General features: G+C 37.8%; 1 protein-coding gene across 6 annotated transcripts in view; it reads right to left on the bottom strand.

Moving 5' to 3' along the window:
• The window catches only part of HECW2 (HECT, C2 and WW domain containing E3 ubiquitin protein ligase 2), a 369,345-nt gene that overhangs the window by 67,077 nt on the left and 283,166 nt on the right, over positions 1–19,102 (bottom strand). For all 6 annotated transcript variants that reach the window (XM_086719188.1, XM_086719186.1, XM_086719189.1 and 3 more), the window contains 3 exons: positions 8,921–9,055; positions 4,605–4,707; positions 406–502 (listed from right to left, as the gene is read on the bottom strand). In XM_086719188.1, the coding sequence (XP_086575314.1) occupies positions 406–502; positions 4,605–4,707; positions 8,921–9,055 (335 nt within the window). The remainder of the gene's footprint in view (positions 1–405; positions 503–4,604; positions 4,708–8,920; positions 9,056–19,102) is intronic.

The raw sequence follows: 19,102 nt of genomic DNA on the forward strand, positions 1-19,102 counted from the left end.
AATGTGAATACCAAGCCTAGGATTTTATAAGTCTCAATTCAGTAAACTCTAAGTTACTTTTGTTTACTCAAGCTACACACAAAAAGGTTAGTGTCTTATTATTTTCATTATAACCTGCAGATCAAGGATGGATTCTTGGTTATGAATTTCTGTTTCTTTTTCATATTTCTTCTTTAAAGAGGGTTCTAGGTTCTTTAGTCAATCTTATTCAATCTTTATACTTAATAGAGAAAAGCCAGTACTACAATGACCTGGTTGTTGATGACATAAAGTCTTTGTGTACAAGATGCCTTTGTTCAGACTGCCAGAAAGAAAGAGTGAATTTCCAAGATGATTATCAGTACTACTGATGATTTAATAGTTGGGGCTTACAGAATTTGAACCAAATACTAATACAACAGTTACCTGAGTGAATGATTCCTGGTAAGATCAGGTTGGCGCTCCTGTAGAATTTCAAAGATGTTGGGTTGGCGCAGAAATGCAACAATCTTGTCATTGTAAGCTGAAAAAATAAAAAAAATATGATGATGCTTTAAAAATCTGTTATTAAGTTTATGCACATAAATCCAAACTTTAAGTCTGTTTTTTGTGGTTGATATTCCTTTTACTCAAAGTCATAGTTTGAAGCCACTACAGATGCTTAAATTCTAATTTGTGTCTACCTGTTATATGATTATCAGACTTAGATGTATTAGGTGTGACTTAAGCACAAATTAAACTCATTTCATAAGCCATATTTATTATCAAGTTGCAGGATGAGATCACAAACAAGATTCTAGATATGGATGGTTTTTAGCTACTGCTTACCAAAATCAACCTCATAAGCAATTGTTAGAAATGGAAAACTATCTTCTGACTAAATAGCAACCATCCAGAGAGGTAAAGAGACAGGACAAAAGTTGCCCAAATACAACAGTGCTTTGAAAACTGAAGACATTGATAAAAGAAATTAAAGATGACACAAATGAATGGAAAGGTATACCATGTTCATGGATTGGAAGTATTAACACTGGTAAATGTACATATGCCCCAAAGCACTCTACAGATTCAATGCAATCCATATCAAAATACCAACAACATTTTTTACAGCACTAGAACAAACAATCTTAAAATTTGTAATTTGTATGGAACCACAAAAGACCCATAATAGCCAAAGCAATCTTGAGAAAGAACAACAAAGCTAGTGGTATCACAATCCCAGACTTCAAACTCAACTACAAAGCTACAATAGTTAAAACAGTAGGCTATTGGCACAAAAATAGACACACAGATCAAAGGGACAGAATAGAGAGCCCAGAAATAGATTCATGCTTATAGGGCTAATTAATCTACAATAAAGGAAGCAAGAATATACAATAAGGAAAAGATAGTCTCTTCAATAAATGGTGCCATGAAAACAGGAGAATTACATGCAAAAGAATGAAACTGGACCACTTTCTTACGCTATACATAAAAATGAACTCAAAATGGATTAAAGACCTAAACCATAAAACTCCTACAAGAAAACCTAGAGAGTAATCTCTTGGACCTTGGCCTTAGCAACATTTTTCTGATATGTCTCCTTAGGAAGGAAAACAAAACAGAAATAAACTATTGAGACCACATCAAACTAAAAAGCTTTTGCATAGCAAAGGGAACATCAATAAAATGAAAAGGCAGTATACTGAATGGGAGAAGATATTTGCAAATCATATATCAAAAACAAGGTAATATCCAAAATATATAAAGAACTCATTCAACTCAACACCAAAAGCAAACAACACACAAGCACAAATAATCCCATTAAAAAATGGGCAGAGGACCCGAATAGGTCTTCTTTTTCCCAAGAAGACATACAGATAGCCAACAGACACATGAACAGATGCTCAAAATCATTAATCATCAGGGAAATACAAATCAAAAACCACAGTGAGATATCATCTCACATCCTGTTAGAATGACTAGTATCAAAAAGACAAGAAATAACAAGTGTTGGCAAGGATGTGGAGAAAAGGGAACCTTTGTTTACTGTTGGTGGGAATGTAAATTGGTGCAGCCATTATGAAAAACAGTAGGGAGGATCCTCAAAGAGTTAAAAATAGAAATATCATATGCTCTGGTAATTCCACTACTGTATATTTACCTGAAGAAAACAAAAACACTAATTCTAAAAAATATATGTATCCCTCTGTTCACTGAAGCATTATTTACAATAGCCAAGATAGGGAAGTAACCTAAGTGTCCATCGATAGATGAATGAAGAATGAGTTAAGAAGATGTGGTACATATCTTATATACATATATACATATCTTATACATGTATAATATATATATTATACACATATATAATAGAAAGTTACTTCACAATTAAGAAGAATGAAATCTTGCCATTTGCAACAAAATGAAGGGACCCAGAGAGTATTATCTAAGTGAAATAAGTCAGACCCAGAAAGACAAATACTGTGTGATTTCATTTTTACGTGATATCTAAAAAACAAACAAATGAACAACAAAATCAGAAACAGACTCATAGATACAGAGAACAAACTGATGGCTCCCAGAGGGCAGGGACTGAGGGAATAGACAAAATAGGCGAAAGGCATTAAGAGGGGCAAAGTTCCAGTTACAAAATAAGTAAGTCACAGGGATGAAAAGTACGTCACAGGGAACACAGTCACCAATACTGTAATGATTTTGTATCAGATATACACTGAGTAACGTATCAAGTGTGCAATCATCATGCTATACATTAGAAGCTAATATAACATTGTATGTCAACTGTACTTCAATTAAAAAAAAAAGAAAAACAGTTGTCAGCAACAGTTACTACCAAAAGGTAGAAGACAAACCATTCCCAAATTCTCTGTGGAAATAAATGCCATCAGGCCACACTTAGCTTTTTACCAAACCAACTATACCAACAGCTACAACACAAACGGAATCATCAACTATGTACATAGAATTAAAAGAAAAATTCACCTCTGTCAAGACTGGCTAATGTCTACAGAAATTTAAAAATAGTTAATTAAAATTCATTAAGGGCTCTAATAATTAATACCTCTTTTGTCAAGAAAACTAATTTGTTTACTTAAGATTATTTATCTTGATTATATCTATTTCTAATCAGAAATATGGACATATTTAAATCACAGAACTGAATATCTGAATTTTCAAACATCAGTGACTCTGATTCAGTTCATAAATATGATCAAGTAACATGCCTTACTTAAACTCACAAGTGATCAAACAAAAGAAATATAATGCTCTAAACATTTGCTAGTTCACATTTTATGCATCAGGCCACCTGTGCATACAAATTTTAGCTAAGTGTGAATAAAATTTAAAAAATACTACCTGCTAACATGGAATCGCATTGTCAAACTTGAAGTGTACCTAACTGCACATTTCCTCATACAAAAATAATGAAAACACTTTTTATAGTTTTTTTGAGAAAACACTTTGATAGCTGAAATTTTTGTCACTGGGTTTTACACTCCATTCAAGATCAGAGACTATATAACTTTTTTAGCAATAATTTCATAAGACTTTAAAATTCTCTATGCAGCATTTAGTATCCTATTAATAACACAATAACAATACACAGACTCTTAGACTTTGATCCAAGATTTCTTCCTGTCCAGTGTTTGTCAAATTTCTTTAGCTAAGTAATGCCACAGGCATTACTTTATATTTCACATTAAAGTTTTTCTTAAAGAAGTAAAAATCTTAAGGTAAAAACAGACAAATGGAGAACTACTCAAATTTAAGATGAAGCAGGGAGCTGACATGGCCTCCTACCACCTACCTGTCTACTCCACCTGCCTTAGGGGTCCAGGTGTGAAAACCGATCTACGTCAACCTCATCATGTGAATACTAATTCAAGTTGTTGGTTAGGCCTCTTTGCCCCATTCATTTATTTGTATTTTATAATTTTGGAGGCTCTTGCTGCCTTGTATTTGCTACAACTACATAGCTCTCTAACAAAACCTTAAGAATGTGCCATAATTGCTTTCTTATTCTGAGGCTACCATAGGCTCACACACCATTTAAATTCTGTACCAGAGCGCCTGGATGGCTCAGTCGGTTAAGCGTCCGACTTCAGCTCAGGTCATGATCTTACAGTTCATGGGTTCGAGCCCCATGTCGGGCTCTGTGCTGACAGCTCAGAGCCTGGAGCCTGCTTCCCATTCTGTGTCTCCCTCTCTCTCTGACCCTCCCCCATTCATGCTCTCATTCTCCCTCTCTCTCTCTCTGTCTCTCTCAAAAATAAACATTAAAAAAATTTAAAAAATTCTGTCCTGAGCATTATGTATATACTAATATATATGCTTGTCCAATGCTTAATGTGAAATGACCACATAACATATTTGCCTTAAGAGTAACTTCAACAATCTAATATAATAGCTCTGCTCAGAAAACGTAGAGCAAGATAAAAAATCTCATTCTATAGGATTTTGTATGACAGAAGTGTTTTGCGATTCAAATTGGTCTCTTAGGGATAATGCACGTTTCTCAGTACAGGGCAAAAGTAGCAGGCTGCCAATAGAGAAGTATCAGCACAGGATGCATGATTCACACTGATAGGAAAAGCAAAGATAAAGGTTTCTGGAATGGGATGACATACCCACTGGAACCATGTCCTGGTACTGTGGCCTACTGACTGTATTGAATGTACTCGATGGCCTGGGAAGCACTGGTGGTCCTGTGTGTCGAGAATCTTCTCCTACCTGCAAACAAAAGCATCGTTTATGTTCTGCACCAAGATCGAGACTGGTTTAAATCAGCACACCAAGCCTAGTTGTTCAAAATACTTGACGACTACTAAGTACCAACTGATGGGAACAGATGCCAGGTGAGGAGCTGACACAGGGTTCTCACAAGCTCTGCTTTAGTTGCCGAATCGAGGGGAAGGGTTCAGGCATCTGTATCCTCGAGAGGGGCCGGGCAGTGACTATTTACCACATGGTATCGAGGTAGTTCCATACGAGTACAATTACTGGGGCTGTAGAAGCCGAACAGCAGCAGACCTGTTCATCGGGAATAACCTCTGGTTTGACAAAACAAAAACCTGGAACAATACATTGGAGAGAAAACCTGGAGGGTACGAGTGCCAGGTTATACCTTCTTTTGGCTAAGGCAGGTCGGAGAATTCTCTGCCTCAGCAGAGCCTGAAGAGCAGCTGGCTTCGTGTGGGCTTCAGGGTTGGTGTGGTATCTCCTCAGGAGCAATTTTACATGCCTGTTAGAGCACCTGGTACAACAGCTCTTTCTGGTTTGAACCTCCCACACCAGGCAGCTAATCGCAGCAGCTGTGGAAGAGCTACCATAGGGCTGCCCTAACCAAACTTATTTATTGTACCTATTATAGATTTAGAAACTCATACATACAAGTAGGTAAACAAAAATGCCCACTAATAGTCTTATCAGTAAACTCTAACACTGTTTTAGCTTCTGTTTTAGCATCCCCTCCTTGCCCGTATTACACAAGTCTTTTAAGATGACAGTAGAACAGAAGTATTAGAGAGAAAGAGAACAAAAGGCCAAATAACATATTGGATTTACAAATTGGTACTTTTCAAACAGAGCTTCTAGGGGCACCTGGATGGTTCAGTGGGCTGAGTGTCTGACTCTTGGTTTCGGTTCCAGTCACAATCTCATGGTTCTCGTGAGATCAAGCCCCACATAGGGCTCTATGCTGACAGCTTGGGGCCTGCTTGGGATTCTCTCTCGCTCTCCCTCTGCTCCTCCCCTGCTCATCTGCGTGCACACTCGCGTGCTCTCTCCGCACCCCCCCCCAGGCTAAATAAACATTTAAAAAAAAAATAAGAAAATAAAACAGAGCTTCTATTCCCACCCATCGAAACCTTCACAGCCATTTTATCACATCGTATCTGTTAGGTGCCTGGGGATAGGTTTTTCTAAAGGCCCTAAAACTAAAACTACCATTCTCACCCTACACTGCTTGCTTATCCTTCAAGAATGCTCTCACTCATTCTTCAGAGTATAGTTCAAACAGCAACCCCCCTCCCCAATGAAACCTTGCCTTCCCTTCAAGCTGACTTTATTAAAAAAAAATTTTTTTTAACATTTATTCATTTTTGAGAGACAGAGACAGAGTGCGAGCGAGGCAGGGGCAGAGAGAGAGGGAGACACAGAATCGGAAGCAGGCTCCAGTCTCTGAGCTGTCAGCACAGAGCCCGACGCGGGGCTGTGAGATCATGACCTGAGCTGAAGTCGGACGCTTAATCAACTGAGCCACTCAGGTGCCCCTCAAGCTGACTTTAAATGCACCCTTCTCTGACCTCGCAAAGTACTTGGTATACATTTCTTAAGCAGCCGCCATCATTAACATTTTATAAAGCATTTCATTCGTATTTTTTTCAAAAAAATGTTTAAGTCTTATTATTTATTTTTGAGAGAGAGAGACAGAGTGTGAGTAGGGTGAGTAGGCAGAGACAGAGGAAGACACAGAATCGGAAGCAGGCTCCAGGCTTCAAGCTGTAAGCACAAAGCCCAACACGGGGCTCGAACTCATGAACCACAAGACCACGACCTGAGCAAAAGTCAGATGCTTAACCGACTGAACCACCCAGGCGCCCCTCAGTCATATTTTTACTCACTTGTATTATGGTTTGTTTCACACATTTTCTCCTTAATAAGAACAAGGAACATACGTTATTGGCATCCTTCACCCCAACCACCATGTTTCTACACTGCACGCATTTGGTAAGAATCAGTTTGTTGGATGGAAGATGCAGCAAAATTTCTACTACCTGTAATGTTTGCTAAATGAGTATAAGAAAGTAGATGGAAAGACTCATGTGTATAATCGAAGTTGCTTGCTGTGCGTCTCTTGAATTATTGGCTTTGAAGAACGAAGTCAGCCACTCTCAGAGGAGATTCGATCATTAACTACACCTTGTTTGCCAGTCACAGAACTTATCATTCAATACACAAACATATACTTTGCCTCCTGTCAGGACGTGGTCATGTGTCATTATTTCCCAGAACAGCCAAATGTCTTCTCTTCAACACCCTCCTTCCTCGAAGGAGACCTTTAGATGGTGGGCAAGGCCAGATAAATGTGTGTAGCACGGCGGGGTGTGCGGGCTTCCAACAGCTGTGCCAGAAAACGCCTTCCCATAAATGGTCTGACAAGGCTGGGGCTGACTGCTGAGGCTTTATGGGGTTAGCTCTGTTCTACCACTCAGTCTCCATCAACAGGAGAAGGTAACTTGCATTTGAATGTGTGCCTTAGGATCCCTCTCCCACAACAGGCTGCTACTAGACCATGGAAATAACTCAAGTTCTGAGGCAGAAGAACTGAAAGCAAAAGGAGCACAGCTATTAATCTGATGCAGACCTGACCAGACCAAGCAGCCGGCTCATACGGTGAAGTCAAGATGAGACAAGTGGCTAAAAAAAAAAAAAAATACAAGTGGCTAAAGTGCACTGGCCTTGTGATAAAGTCAGGCAGGGCCCTAATTATGATACACATCACACACGAAGTCCAAAGGTGAGAGGTGTGTTTTCTGCTTTTAGGATTGAATGCTGTTGGCATCATCCAGGTCACCACTAATGGTTTCCATGGCAGCAAAGTAAAGATTTATTAGTTACTCATAAAACATAAATATTTTTGTGCATACCTCATCTTGTAATAGATTTATATATCATTTTTATATGAGCTTCTCAAGTATATTCTGTACATACAACCAGCAAACCCACAAGTCTGTAAATCACGAGGGGAAATTCCAAGAGTAGAACTTTGACGAATCAAATCCAGTTATTTATCACATTCGTAATTTTCCTTATAACAGAGTCTACAAAACTCTTTGACCTATAATGTAACACTGAAAATAGAATATGCACATAGACCTAGAAAGGAACGCAGGAGAAGAATCTTAATTCTTTTTGCCTAAGCAAATCTTTCGAAACAATGTTTACCAAGCGATGACATACATTCAACACTAAGCCAGTATTAAAGAGAAACAAAGTTGACCTAAAGCGTTCCTTTTATTTAAGCTGCTAAAGAAAAAGGGAAACAGGAAGAGACTATTTCCTTTGTCTTGGTGGAGGTGGTGGGGGGTGGGTTAGGCTATTAGAGAGCCCCCATGTGGTTACCATAGGTCACTGCAAACCAGTAAAGTAGAGGAAGTAATTTAGTAATTTAGGAATTCTTAATTCTGCCTATTTTCTCTTCCTTAGAGTACATGAATCAATGCTCAGATGTATTGTGATTTTTATTTATTTTATTAAGTTTATCTATTTTGAGAGGGAGAGAGATTAAGAGAGAGAGAGACAGAGAGAGAGAGTGCAGGAGGGGCAGAGAGAGAGAGGGAGAGAGAGAGAATCCCAAGCAGACTCTGCACTGTGAGCACAGAGCCTGATGCAGGGCTTGAACCTCTGAACTGTGAGATCATGACCTGAGTCAAAATCAAGAGTCAGATGCTTAACCGACTGAACCACCTAGGTGCCCCAATATATCATGATTTTAAAGACTATTAGTGAGGACACCACAACCCATAGCATTGGCTAAAGACTTTAATCCAATCCAGCAACCCTCACTTAAAAAACCTCCCATATGTCACTGAATTTTAGCCCTATTTTTTCCTCTGAAGCTGTCCTTAGGTGGGCAAAAGGGTTTACCACCATCCTCTCTTGAACATTTCATACATGGAGAATGCTCTCTCACCATCTTCTGAATATAAAAAAAATCTCTAATTTCTTCCATCTTTCTTCAAATATCTAGCTCTTAAAATGTGTAAATTAGGCTTTGGGTATTTTCAGAGAAGCCCTGCCAGCATTCCAGCACTTTTCAGTCTCCAAATGATAATCTCTAAATCAAACTGGAAAAACAAAACGATAAGAGAGATTCCACAAACCACCACATCCCTGCAGCTCCCATGAACCCGCAGGCCCATCCCCAAGGCGCGTGACTCACCTCGCCTGCACTGTGGCTGCGTTGCCTGGTCAGGTGCTGCCGATGAACCAGCGCACTCGTGGGTCTACTGCTCTGCAGCGGGAGCCGGGGGTCGATGAAAGTGGTGGTGCGGGAGTTGTGGTCGACAAAAAACGCCTAGGAAACAATCCCTTCAATCAGTAGTCCATTCGTGCCACACACTTGTCCTGGCTGCCCTATCATTTGATACATTCAGGAAAAGTCCCAATTTTGACTTTTGAGTAACGATCTTAGCTCCATTTCCTTTTAATTTTAATCTTTGGGGAACGTCATTCCTGGTTTTAGGAAATACTCTAAGGAACAGTCATCAAAGATAGGATCTGAGAAAGGAGCCATATGAAAGGGTATTTGGGCTTCTCATTAAGCTCTTACTGCTATCCGTGGTTATTGTGAAGTTTTTATCACCTAAAACTTCACCATCATTGACTGCTCCTTTTCCTCTCCCACGCTGTCAGCCCCCAGTCTCTCCACTTTCCCAGGGTAGTGCCCTCTCTACTTTTTCATCCCAGCCTGATGACCAGCCCGTTATTTCAGGGTTTTCTCTTGTTCCACACCTCTACAACCGTATTCATTTAGCTGGCACCTCAGTAGCAGAATATTCTTTCTGACTGCTTTGATTACATCACTGCTCCAGTCCAAAGCTTCCACTGGCTACCCAGTGTTTATCTAAAAAAAACATTCCAACTCTTTGGAGGTTTTCCAAGACTTTAAAATCTCCTTCCCATCTACTTCCCAGTTTAATCATTGATCACATACATCCATACAAATTCTATCACCTACAATAACTTTGGGCAAGTCACTTAATTTCTCTGAGCTGTAGATTTCGTATAAAAACATGTCTGCTTCATTCATAATAAACATTTCTTTCCCCATAACATGAAAGGAGGGAGGAATCATGTTCTACTGTGTTTACTGCAGAATCCCTGATGACATGAAATCATGAATGAGTACAAAGTATTTCTTTGTGTTTGTTTAATTCTGAGGCTCTAAGCCAGTGCTATTTATCCTTATCATTAAGAGCCAAAAGGTATAAGTCTTCAAAGTAAAATTCACTCTAGGTAGTAACGAAGCCCATTATCTCCAGGACAATTAGAAAATGTAAGTTTTCCATGATCAGATAAAGTTAATTAAGTCATCAAGATAAGAGAGATGATTAGGAGAGTCAGGAGACACTTAACCTGTAAGTCAAGTGTCAGGCACATGATACATGCCAAATAACCTAAGCAAAAAAGAACGGACTTCTTAAACTGATGGAGCTCAGTTTAAAAAGTACCTTAAAGACTAGGAATGAATACACCTAGGCAAATACCAGGTTTAGATGATATATTTATATCTATAAAAAAATCAATCACCTTCCCATTATGAAATAAAATGTTTCTGTATACACATAATCAGGAAACAGGCGAAACAATGTAGTCCACAAATAGGAAAAAAAATTATTTTTTTGTAATGAAATAACTTTAAGCAGTAGATGCACTAGAAAACAAAGCAGAGAAATATACAGAATGAGAATCTTTGCCAGTCCCTTCTTTCCATGGCCGATTTCCAGGTACAAAGACTGAATTAAATGGAAGTCTTGTAGGAGATGATGTCATCAGCCTCACATCCCTAGGTAATGCTTTCTTTTTCCTAACATGTCAGGTGGAACACCTGTCTTCTCTGATCTTGTAAAAAAATAATACACCAAATGATAAATTCTATATAGGCTTATATTGGCAGGTTCTGGTCCCAAATGTCATACTGGTCCCCATTTGATTTGGGCTTCTAATATGCTTGTACATCATTTCTGCCACTATTCAAAGTGTCATAAAATAGAAATTAAATTATTTTTACAAATGGGTATTTCAAAGTAATAGACACTATAATCAGCCATGTATCTTTATTAAAGTTTTTATTACTAAAACAATAATATAAGCCATGTTTTTTAAGGGAAAAATACAAAGAGTACTAAAATAGAATTGCCTATTTACTCTACCTAATTTCTTTGGAATGTTTTGAAGGGATGGGTAGCCATTTAGAGGTAACAATGATGCACTTATAATTATAAGGATAAATGGGTGTGCACATCTAGGTCAGCTGTGATTTACATGTAGTGTCACAGTGTAATTTGATGTTAAGAGGCTTGTCTAAAACCAATTCTCTAAAGAATTATACTGTAAATGCCTTGAGGATAAGGACTCTTTCTTACTCATCCTGTTATCCCCGGTAGCTTTTGGGACTGCATCTGGGGGAAAGTTGGAGGCTTAGAAAATAATAAATTGTCCAAAATTCTAATATGCTAGTATCTTGACCAAAGTACAGAGACAACTCACAATGAACTAATCAAGTAATAAAAGTCACATTCTTTTACATAAGCATAGAAATACTTAAAGATCTTAAAAAACCAATGAGGGGTGTGTGTGTGTGTGTGTGTGTGTGTGTGTGTGTGTGCGCGCATGTGTGTTAGGTGAAAAACGTGGAGAGCTAAAGAATATAAAACCACAGAATAGGAGTTTTTAAAACATCCCATTGTAGATATGAATAAACTACCAAGGTAAGACTCGAGACGTGGGAGGCAAAATAATAATCAAATTACTGGGATCTAGAAAAAGACAAGCCTGGTTCTGAGAGCTAGCTCCACTACTTACTAGCAATGTAACCTTGGACAAACTACTTACTTAACTTTTTTAAACCACAATTTCTTCTGTAAAATGGGGATAGTAACACCTACATCAAAGGATGGTTAAATGAGATGGTTCTCATAAATTTTTTAATGTAGTGCCTATAACTTCTTAACTGTTACTATTATTAGTACTAATAATAAGTTTTAACCTCTAAGACATTTTTCCCAGGATCACAATGCTTCTTGCTATATTCCATAAACGAAGCTCAAAAAAATGGAGAACCAGTGAAACTACATTTCCCGAGTTCCTTGTAGATATGTGTGGCCCAGACTAAGTTCTGGTCAATGAGATGTAAACAGAGTGTCACATGATACTCCTGGGAAACCTCCTCACAAGAAGATTTTTATAAAGTCAAGCCCTCCTTTTGTCCTTCATCTTTTCTGTTCCCTGAGATAAGGATGCTCCAGCAGCCACACTGAGCCATAAAGATGAAAGAAAGATGGCTGAGCAGAAAATGGAAGGGGCCAGGGCTCTCACAACTTGAGGAATCACCTTAAAAGCCCCAGACTGCCTGCCTCTGAGCTCCTTTATTGAGTGAATAAAATCCCGTATATTAAACTTTGTATGGGTCTCTGTGACAATGCAGCCGAACCAAATCCTAATTGATCCACTGAAGTCTCCTCTGCAATGCAAAGGAAACATGGTCTTTCTAAAATTAAAAACACAGAACACATAAGCCAGCAACCACCATTATAAATAAAGATTTTCATTATTTGATAAATAATGATATCTCATTGCTGTTCAGCTTCAATATAGTTGGATAATAGTTCCTGACTTAAGTAAAATGTATAGTTGGGAACCTGTAAAGCTGGGACTTGAACTTACCTTTCTGTCTGACGCTAAAGCCCAATGAGCAGTACCTCTTTCCCCTCTGTCTCCTTTTCATATATCTTTTTGTTTCCATTCTGCTTTCTGCTCCCTATCTTTTCCTTTTCATGTTCCTCCCACTCCCCTCGCACCTCACATCGTACGTGATGTTAGAAAGCATTCAAGTATTTACTGAATTAGACTGGCAATAACAGCCATTCACAGTGCTGGGCCTCAACACTGTTTCAACACTGAAAAGGCTACTAACGCCAGACAGCAAACGGTACACAATTTCCATAATTTGCATCACTAACCAGTTGGAGGTACGGCTGTGGGTGGGGAATAGGTGCTATTTGTATCCCACAAAAAGGTCAGTTTCAGAGTCAAATCAAATGTGCATATTGTTTACACATGCTTTTTTAACTCTGCCAAGTACTTGGGGAGAAAGATCTTGATTAAGACCTCTATCAAAATCACATTGGTAGAGCACTAACGGAATGCAGCACAAAGACACAATTACTTGGCATGCATTTTGACTCTGCCCACCCACTGTGTGACCATGGACAGGTTTCCTTCGTGCTTTGCTATTTCCACAGAAAGGTAACCACTCACTCGGGTAACAGTTGAGCTGTGAAAAATGCATTCTACTTTAAAATAGAGAGAAAAGCACAGAAAACTTCCTGGGCCAATTTTAGGTTTGCCATTTCTATTTGTGACACACAAATCAATTATGTCAGAAAAGTGGATCACTTTCCCACAGGATATCCTAAGTAGTTCAAGCCAGTAATGAAGTTGACCTAGTACTTTTTTTTTTTTTTTAATTTGGGTCACTTTTTATGTCACTGTTCTTGAATCACCTGCCTTTATTTATGAAAGCATTTAACATGTATTATAAATTCTATGTGGATAAACAGCATGCTGAGAATGTAGACTACGTGAAAAAAACAACTATCAAAAAATGAGTCTTTTTCAGATTAGCCATAGAAAAGCAAATTTTGAACAACATGGATTCCCTACTGTTAAGTTTTATTAAGGAAATTGACTCAAGCTTCACAGTGCTGGACCAACTAAGACTAACAACACAGTCAAAAACTGAAAGGAATGCAAATACACAAACTCAAATCTCATTTGAAAAACTTCTTCCCTTTCACTGCTTCAGGGCATGGTCGAGTCAGGAAATACGGGCTGGTTGGAGCCAAGTGGTATTTTAGCAAGGCCAAACAAAATACACTTCTCTCTTTACACAATTCTTTCTTTTTATTTTTTTAAGCTTCTATTATTTTAAGAAAGGAAAAAGTCATCAGTATTTGTGAAGAAATACCAACCTCAGGCTCAACAAATCTAAGTTACAGAAGTTTGAAATTGTTTCCAGTTAACATTCTGCCAAACCAGGAATCCATATTAAAAGACCATGTAAACAAAATAAAACAAAAAGCACTTGTAACTCTGCTCCACAAAGGTCAAATCTTCTATCTTCTTCTAAAGAGCTATGGAGAAATCAGTAGTTCAAGATGGTGGCACAGGAAGATCCTGAACTCACTTCCTCCCACAGACACAACACATCTACAGCTACATAAGAAAACAATTCCCTCCGGAAAAAAACAAGAGAACTGAACAACTACTCCACAACAAAGGATAAAAGGGCCACAGTGAGATGGGTAGGAGAAGCAGAGATCTCGCCAAAAATCCCACCCCCAAGTGTAGCAACCATTGGGAGGCGTCTCACAAATATGGAAATCCTCCCTGAGGAGTCAGGGGTTTTTGCCTCATGTCAGGCACCCAACTCCTTGGGACCTGCACTGGAGAGACAAGCTCCCAAGATATCTGGCTTGTTGAGCCAACAAGACTTACATCCAGAAAAATCATCGGGCTGTAGGCAGCAGACATTGTGCTCTTAAAAGGGTTGTGTGCAGACTCACTTGCCCTGGGATCCAGCACAAAAACAGCAGTTTGTTAAGAGCCTAGATCATATGTGAAGAAATTCATGTATTAATCTCAAAGCATCTGCTACAGGGCAAAAGTCTGTTGGGACTCTTTCCAGGAGTGGAAGTACTGGTGGGTGCCATGTTTGCACTCTCACTTTAATTTGCTGGGGCCAACTCCCACCCCCACCCCGGAGGCAGAGGTGGGTGCCCTATTCCCTGACACTGCTACTGCTACTGGCCAGAGGCAGTAGGTGAGCACCCTAAGCCCTCTTATTGCTTTTGCAGCCCTGTCCCACTCCCAGCTTCCCTCCCAGCTCCCCAAAGCCAGTAGGTGTAGACAGCCCACACAAGGGATACCCACTGAGTACTTGGCTCCAGTAACCAGGGGGGATTGCATTTCTGAACCCCACGGAGCTGAAATGAATGGACACGCACCATGAGAGACGATTAAGAACTAGGGCAAGGTTAAATGACAAGGTTCATTGCCCACACAGGGACACCCTTCAAGACCAGGAGAGACAGTTGTTTTGCCTAACACAGAAACAAACACAGAGTCACACAAAATGAAGAAACAGAGGAATATGTTCCAAATGAAAGGACAAGATAAAATTCCAGAAAAAAAAAAAACCAACAACTAATGAAATGGAGATAATATACCTGATAAAGAGTTCAAAGTAGTGGTCAAAAGTTGCTCACTAAATTTAGGAAAATGGATGAACATTGAGAAAATCTCAATAAAAGACAGAAAATACCAAACAGTAGTCACAGAGCTGAAGAATACAATGGCTGAACAATAACTGAATATGATACCTGAAAATACACTAGAGGGGTTCCACAGCAGACTAGATGAAGCAGAAGAATCAGTGATTTGGAAGACAGGGTAGTGGGACTCACTCAAACAGAGCAGCAAAAAGAAAACAAAATTTTAAAAAGTGAAGATAGCTTAAGGGACCTGTAAGACAACATCAAGCAAAAATAACATGTGCATTTTAGGGGATCCCAGAAGGAGACAAGAGAGAGAAAGGGGCTGAAAACTATTTGAGCTAATAATGGCTGAAAATGCCCCTAATGCAGAGAATCTGAAAAGTAGCAAGAGAAAAACAACTTGTTATACAAAAGGGAACCCCCATAAGATAATCAGTAGATTTTTCAGGAGAAACTTTGCTAATCAGAAGGAACGCTATGATATACTTAAAATGCTAAAAGGAAAACTTCTAAGCAAGAATACTCTATCTGGCAAGGGTATCATTCAGAATTGAAGGAGAGATAAAGAATTTACCAGACAAGCAAAAGCTAAAAGAGTTTATTACCAATAAACTGGCTCTGCAAGCTGAAAAGTAAGGGTGCTAATTAGTAATAAGAAACCATACAACAGAAAAAACTCACTGAAATATATAGCAAAGGAAGAGAATTAATCACTTATAAAGGCAGTATAAAGGTTGAAAAACAAAAGTAGCAAAATAACCATAACCACAATAATTAGTTAAAACATACATAAGATAAAAGATGTAAAATGTGACATCAAAAATGTAAAATGTTTGGAGGGGGGTGTAAAAATGCGATTGAGAATGCATTCAAATTTAACTTGCTATCAACATAAAACACATTGTTATATGTATAGGCTACTATATACAAGCTTTATTGTAACCACAAAGTGAAAACCTGTAGTAGATACCCAAAAGATCATGAGAAAGGAATCTAAGTATCACACTACAGAAAGCATTCAACCACAAAGGGAGGAAGGCAAGCGAAGAAGAAAAGAACAGAGAGGAACTACAAAACAGTCAGAAAACAATAAACAAAATGGCAATAAGTACACATCTATCAGTAATTACTTCAAATGTAATGAACTAAATTCTCCAATCAAAAGACATAGAGTGGCTGAATGGTTAAAAACAAAAAACAAAACACAAGACCTATATATGTTGTCTGCAAGAGACTCACCTTAGATGTAAGGGAACACACAGACCGAAAGTGAAGGGATGGAAAAAGATGTTTCATGTAAACAGAGCCAAAAGAAAGCTGAGGTAACTATACTTACATTGGATAAAACAGACTTTAAAACAAAGATTGTAACAAAAAACAAAAATGGACTTACATAATAATAGAGGGGTCAATTCAAGAAGCCATAACATTGATAAATATTTATGTACTCAACACAGAAGTACCTAAAGCAAATATTAACAGATTTAAAGGGAGAAACTGAAAGCAACATAATACTAGTAGGAGACTTTAATACCCCAGTTACATCAATGGATAGATCATCCAGACAGAAAATCAATAAGGAAACACTAACCTCAACTGACACAACAGAGCAGATGAACTTAAAAGACATACATACAATACTCCATCCTAAAGTAGCAGAATACACATTCTTCTCAAATGCACAGGGAATATTCTCCAGGATAGATCACGTGCCAGACCACAAAACAACTCTCAATAAACTTAAGAAGTCTGAAATTATATCAACCATCTTTTCCAACCACAATAGTATGGAGCTAGATATCAATTACAAGAAAACTGGGAAAATCACAAATATGTGGAGATCAAACAACATGCTACTGAGCAATCAATGGGTCAATGAAGAAAGAAAAAGAGAAATTAAAAACTGACTTTAGGCAAATGAAAATGGAAATAAACATACCAAAATCTATGGAGGCAGCAAAACCAGTTCTAAGAGGGAAGTTTTTAGCAGTACCAGTCTACTCCAAGATGCAAGAAAAAATTTAAGTAAACAATATAACTGTATACCCAAAAGAACCAGAAAAAGAACAAACAAACTCCAAAGTTAGTAGAAGGAAGGAAATAGTAAAGATAAGAGAGGACATAAATGAAATAGAGACTAAAAAGACAATAGAAGAGACCTTAGTTTCACTGAGCTGTTTTTTTGAAAAGATAAACAAAATTGACAAACCTTTAACTAGACAACAGACGAGGAGAAAAAGAGGGCTCAAATAAATTAAATCAAAAATAAAAGAGGAGAAATCACAGCTGATACCAAAGAAATACAAAAGAATTATAAAAGATAATTACATGCTAGGGTGCCTGGGTGGCTCCATCAGTTGAGCATCTGATTCTTGGTTTCAGCTCAGGTCATGATCCCAGGGTTGTGGGATTCAGCTCCATATCAGACTCCATGCTGAGCATGGTTTGCTTGGGATTTTCTCTCTCTTTCCCTCTGCTCCCTCCCCCATTCACTCTCTCTCTCTTGCTCTTTCTCTCTCTCTCTAAAATAAAAAATTCTAAAAAAAATTTTTAAAAAGGTAATTACATGCCAAAAAATTGGACAACACAGAAGAAATGGGTAAATTCCTAGAAACATGCATCTTCCAAGACTGAATAATAAAGTAATAGAAAATATGACTGGATCAATTATTGGTAAGGACATTGAATCAGTAATCAAAAAACTTTCAAGAAACAAAAATCCAAGATCAGGTAGCTTCACTGGTAAATTCTACCAAACATTTGAATAAGATTTAATAATACTACCCTTTTCAAACTCATCCAAAAAATGGAAAAAGAGGGAACCCTTCCCAAACTCATTTTTTGAGGATAACATTACCTAATAACCAAACCAGAAAGGGACAGAACACAAGGAAAGTTATAGACCAATATCCCCAATGAATACAGATGCAAAATTCTTCAACAAAATATTAGCAAACCAAATTCAACAATACATCAAAAGAATCATATACCATGATCAAGGGGAATTTATTCCAGCAATGCAAAAATGGTTCAAAATCTGAAATCAATCAGTGTGATAAACCACATTAACAAAATGAAGGATAAAACTGTATGATCATTTCAATAGATGCAGAAAATGCATTTGACAAAATTCAACACCTATTTATGATAAAAACTCTAAATGAAGTGAGTATGGATGGAATGTACTTCAGCATAAAAAGGCCATATATGACAAGCCCACACCTAACATTAGACTCAAGACAGAAAAGCTGAAAGCTTTTCCCTTAAGATCAGTAAGAAGACAAGGATGCCCATTCTCACCACTTTTATTCAACATAGTATTGGAAATCCTAGCCAGAGTAGTTAGGCGGGGGGTGGGGTGAGGGAGGGGCGGGGGGGGATGACAGGGGGGTAAGCATCCAAATTGGAAAGAAAGAAGTAAAACTATCATTATTTGCATATTTCATAATTATATATATAGAAACTCCTAAAGACTTCATTAAAAAACTGTTAGAACTAATAAATAGATTGAGTAAAGTTGCAGGGTACAAAATCAATATATAGAAATATGTTGCATTTTTATAAACTAAGAACAAATTATCAAAAAGAGAAAATAAGAAAATAATCTTATTTACAATTGCATGAAAAAGAAAAAAATACCTAGGAATAAATTTAACCAAGGAGATGAAATATATGTACATTGAAAATTATAAGACATTGGTGAAAGAAGTTGAAGAAGGCACAAATAAATGGAAAGATATGCCATGCTCATGGATTAGAAAAATTAATACTGCAAAAATGCCCATATTACCCAAAGCAATCTACAGATTCAATGCGATCCCTATCAGAATTCCAATGTCATTTTTTCACAGAAATAGAACAAACAACTCTAAAATCTGGAACCACAAAAGATCCCAAGTAAACAAAGCAATCTTAAGAAAGAACAAAGCTGAAATGAGTCACACTCCCTAATTTCAAACTCTATTATCTATTCCAAAGCTATAGTAATCCAAACAGTATAGTATTGGCATAAAAAGAGACACATGGATCAACAGACTAGAATAGAGAGCCCAGAAATAAACCAA

This window comes from Puma concolor, chromosome C1, assembly GCF_028749965.1.
Source record: "Puma concolor isolate L17-30 chromosome C1, mPumCon1.1.hap2, whole genome shotgun sequence".
In the NCBI taxonomy this organism is placed as follows: domain Eukaryota; kingdom Metazoa; phylum Chordata; class Mammalia; order Carnivora; family Felidae; genus Puma; species Puma concolor.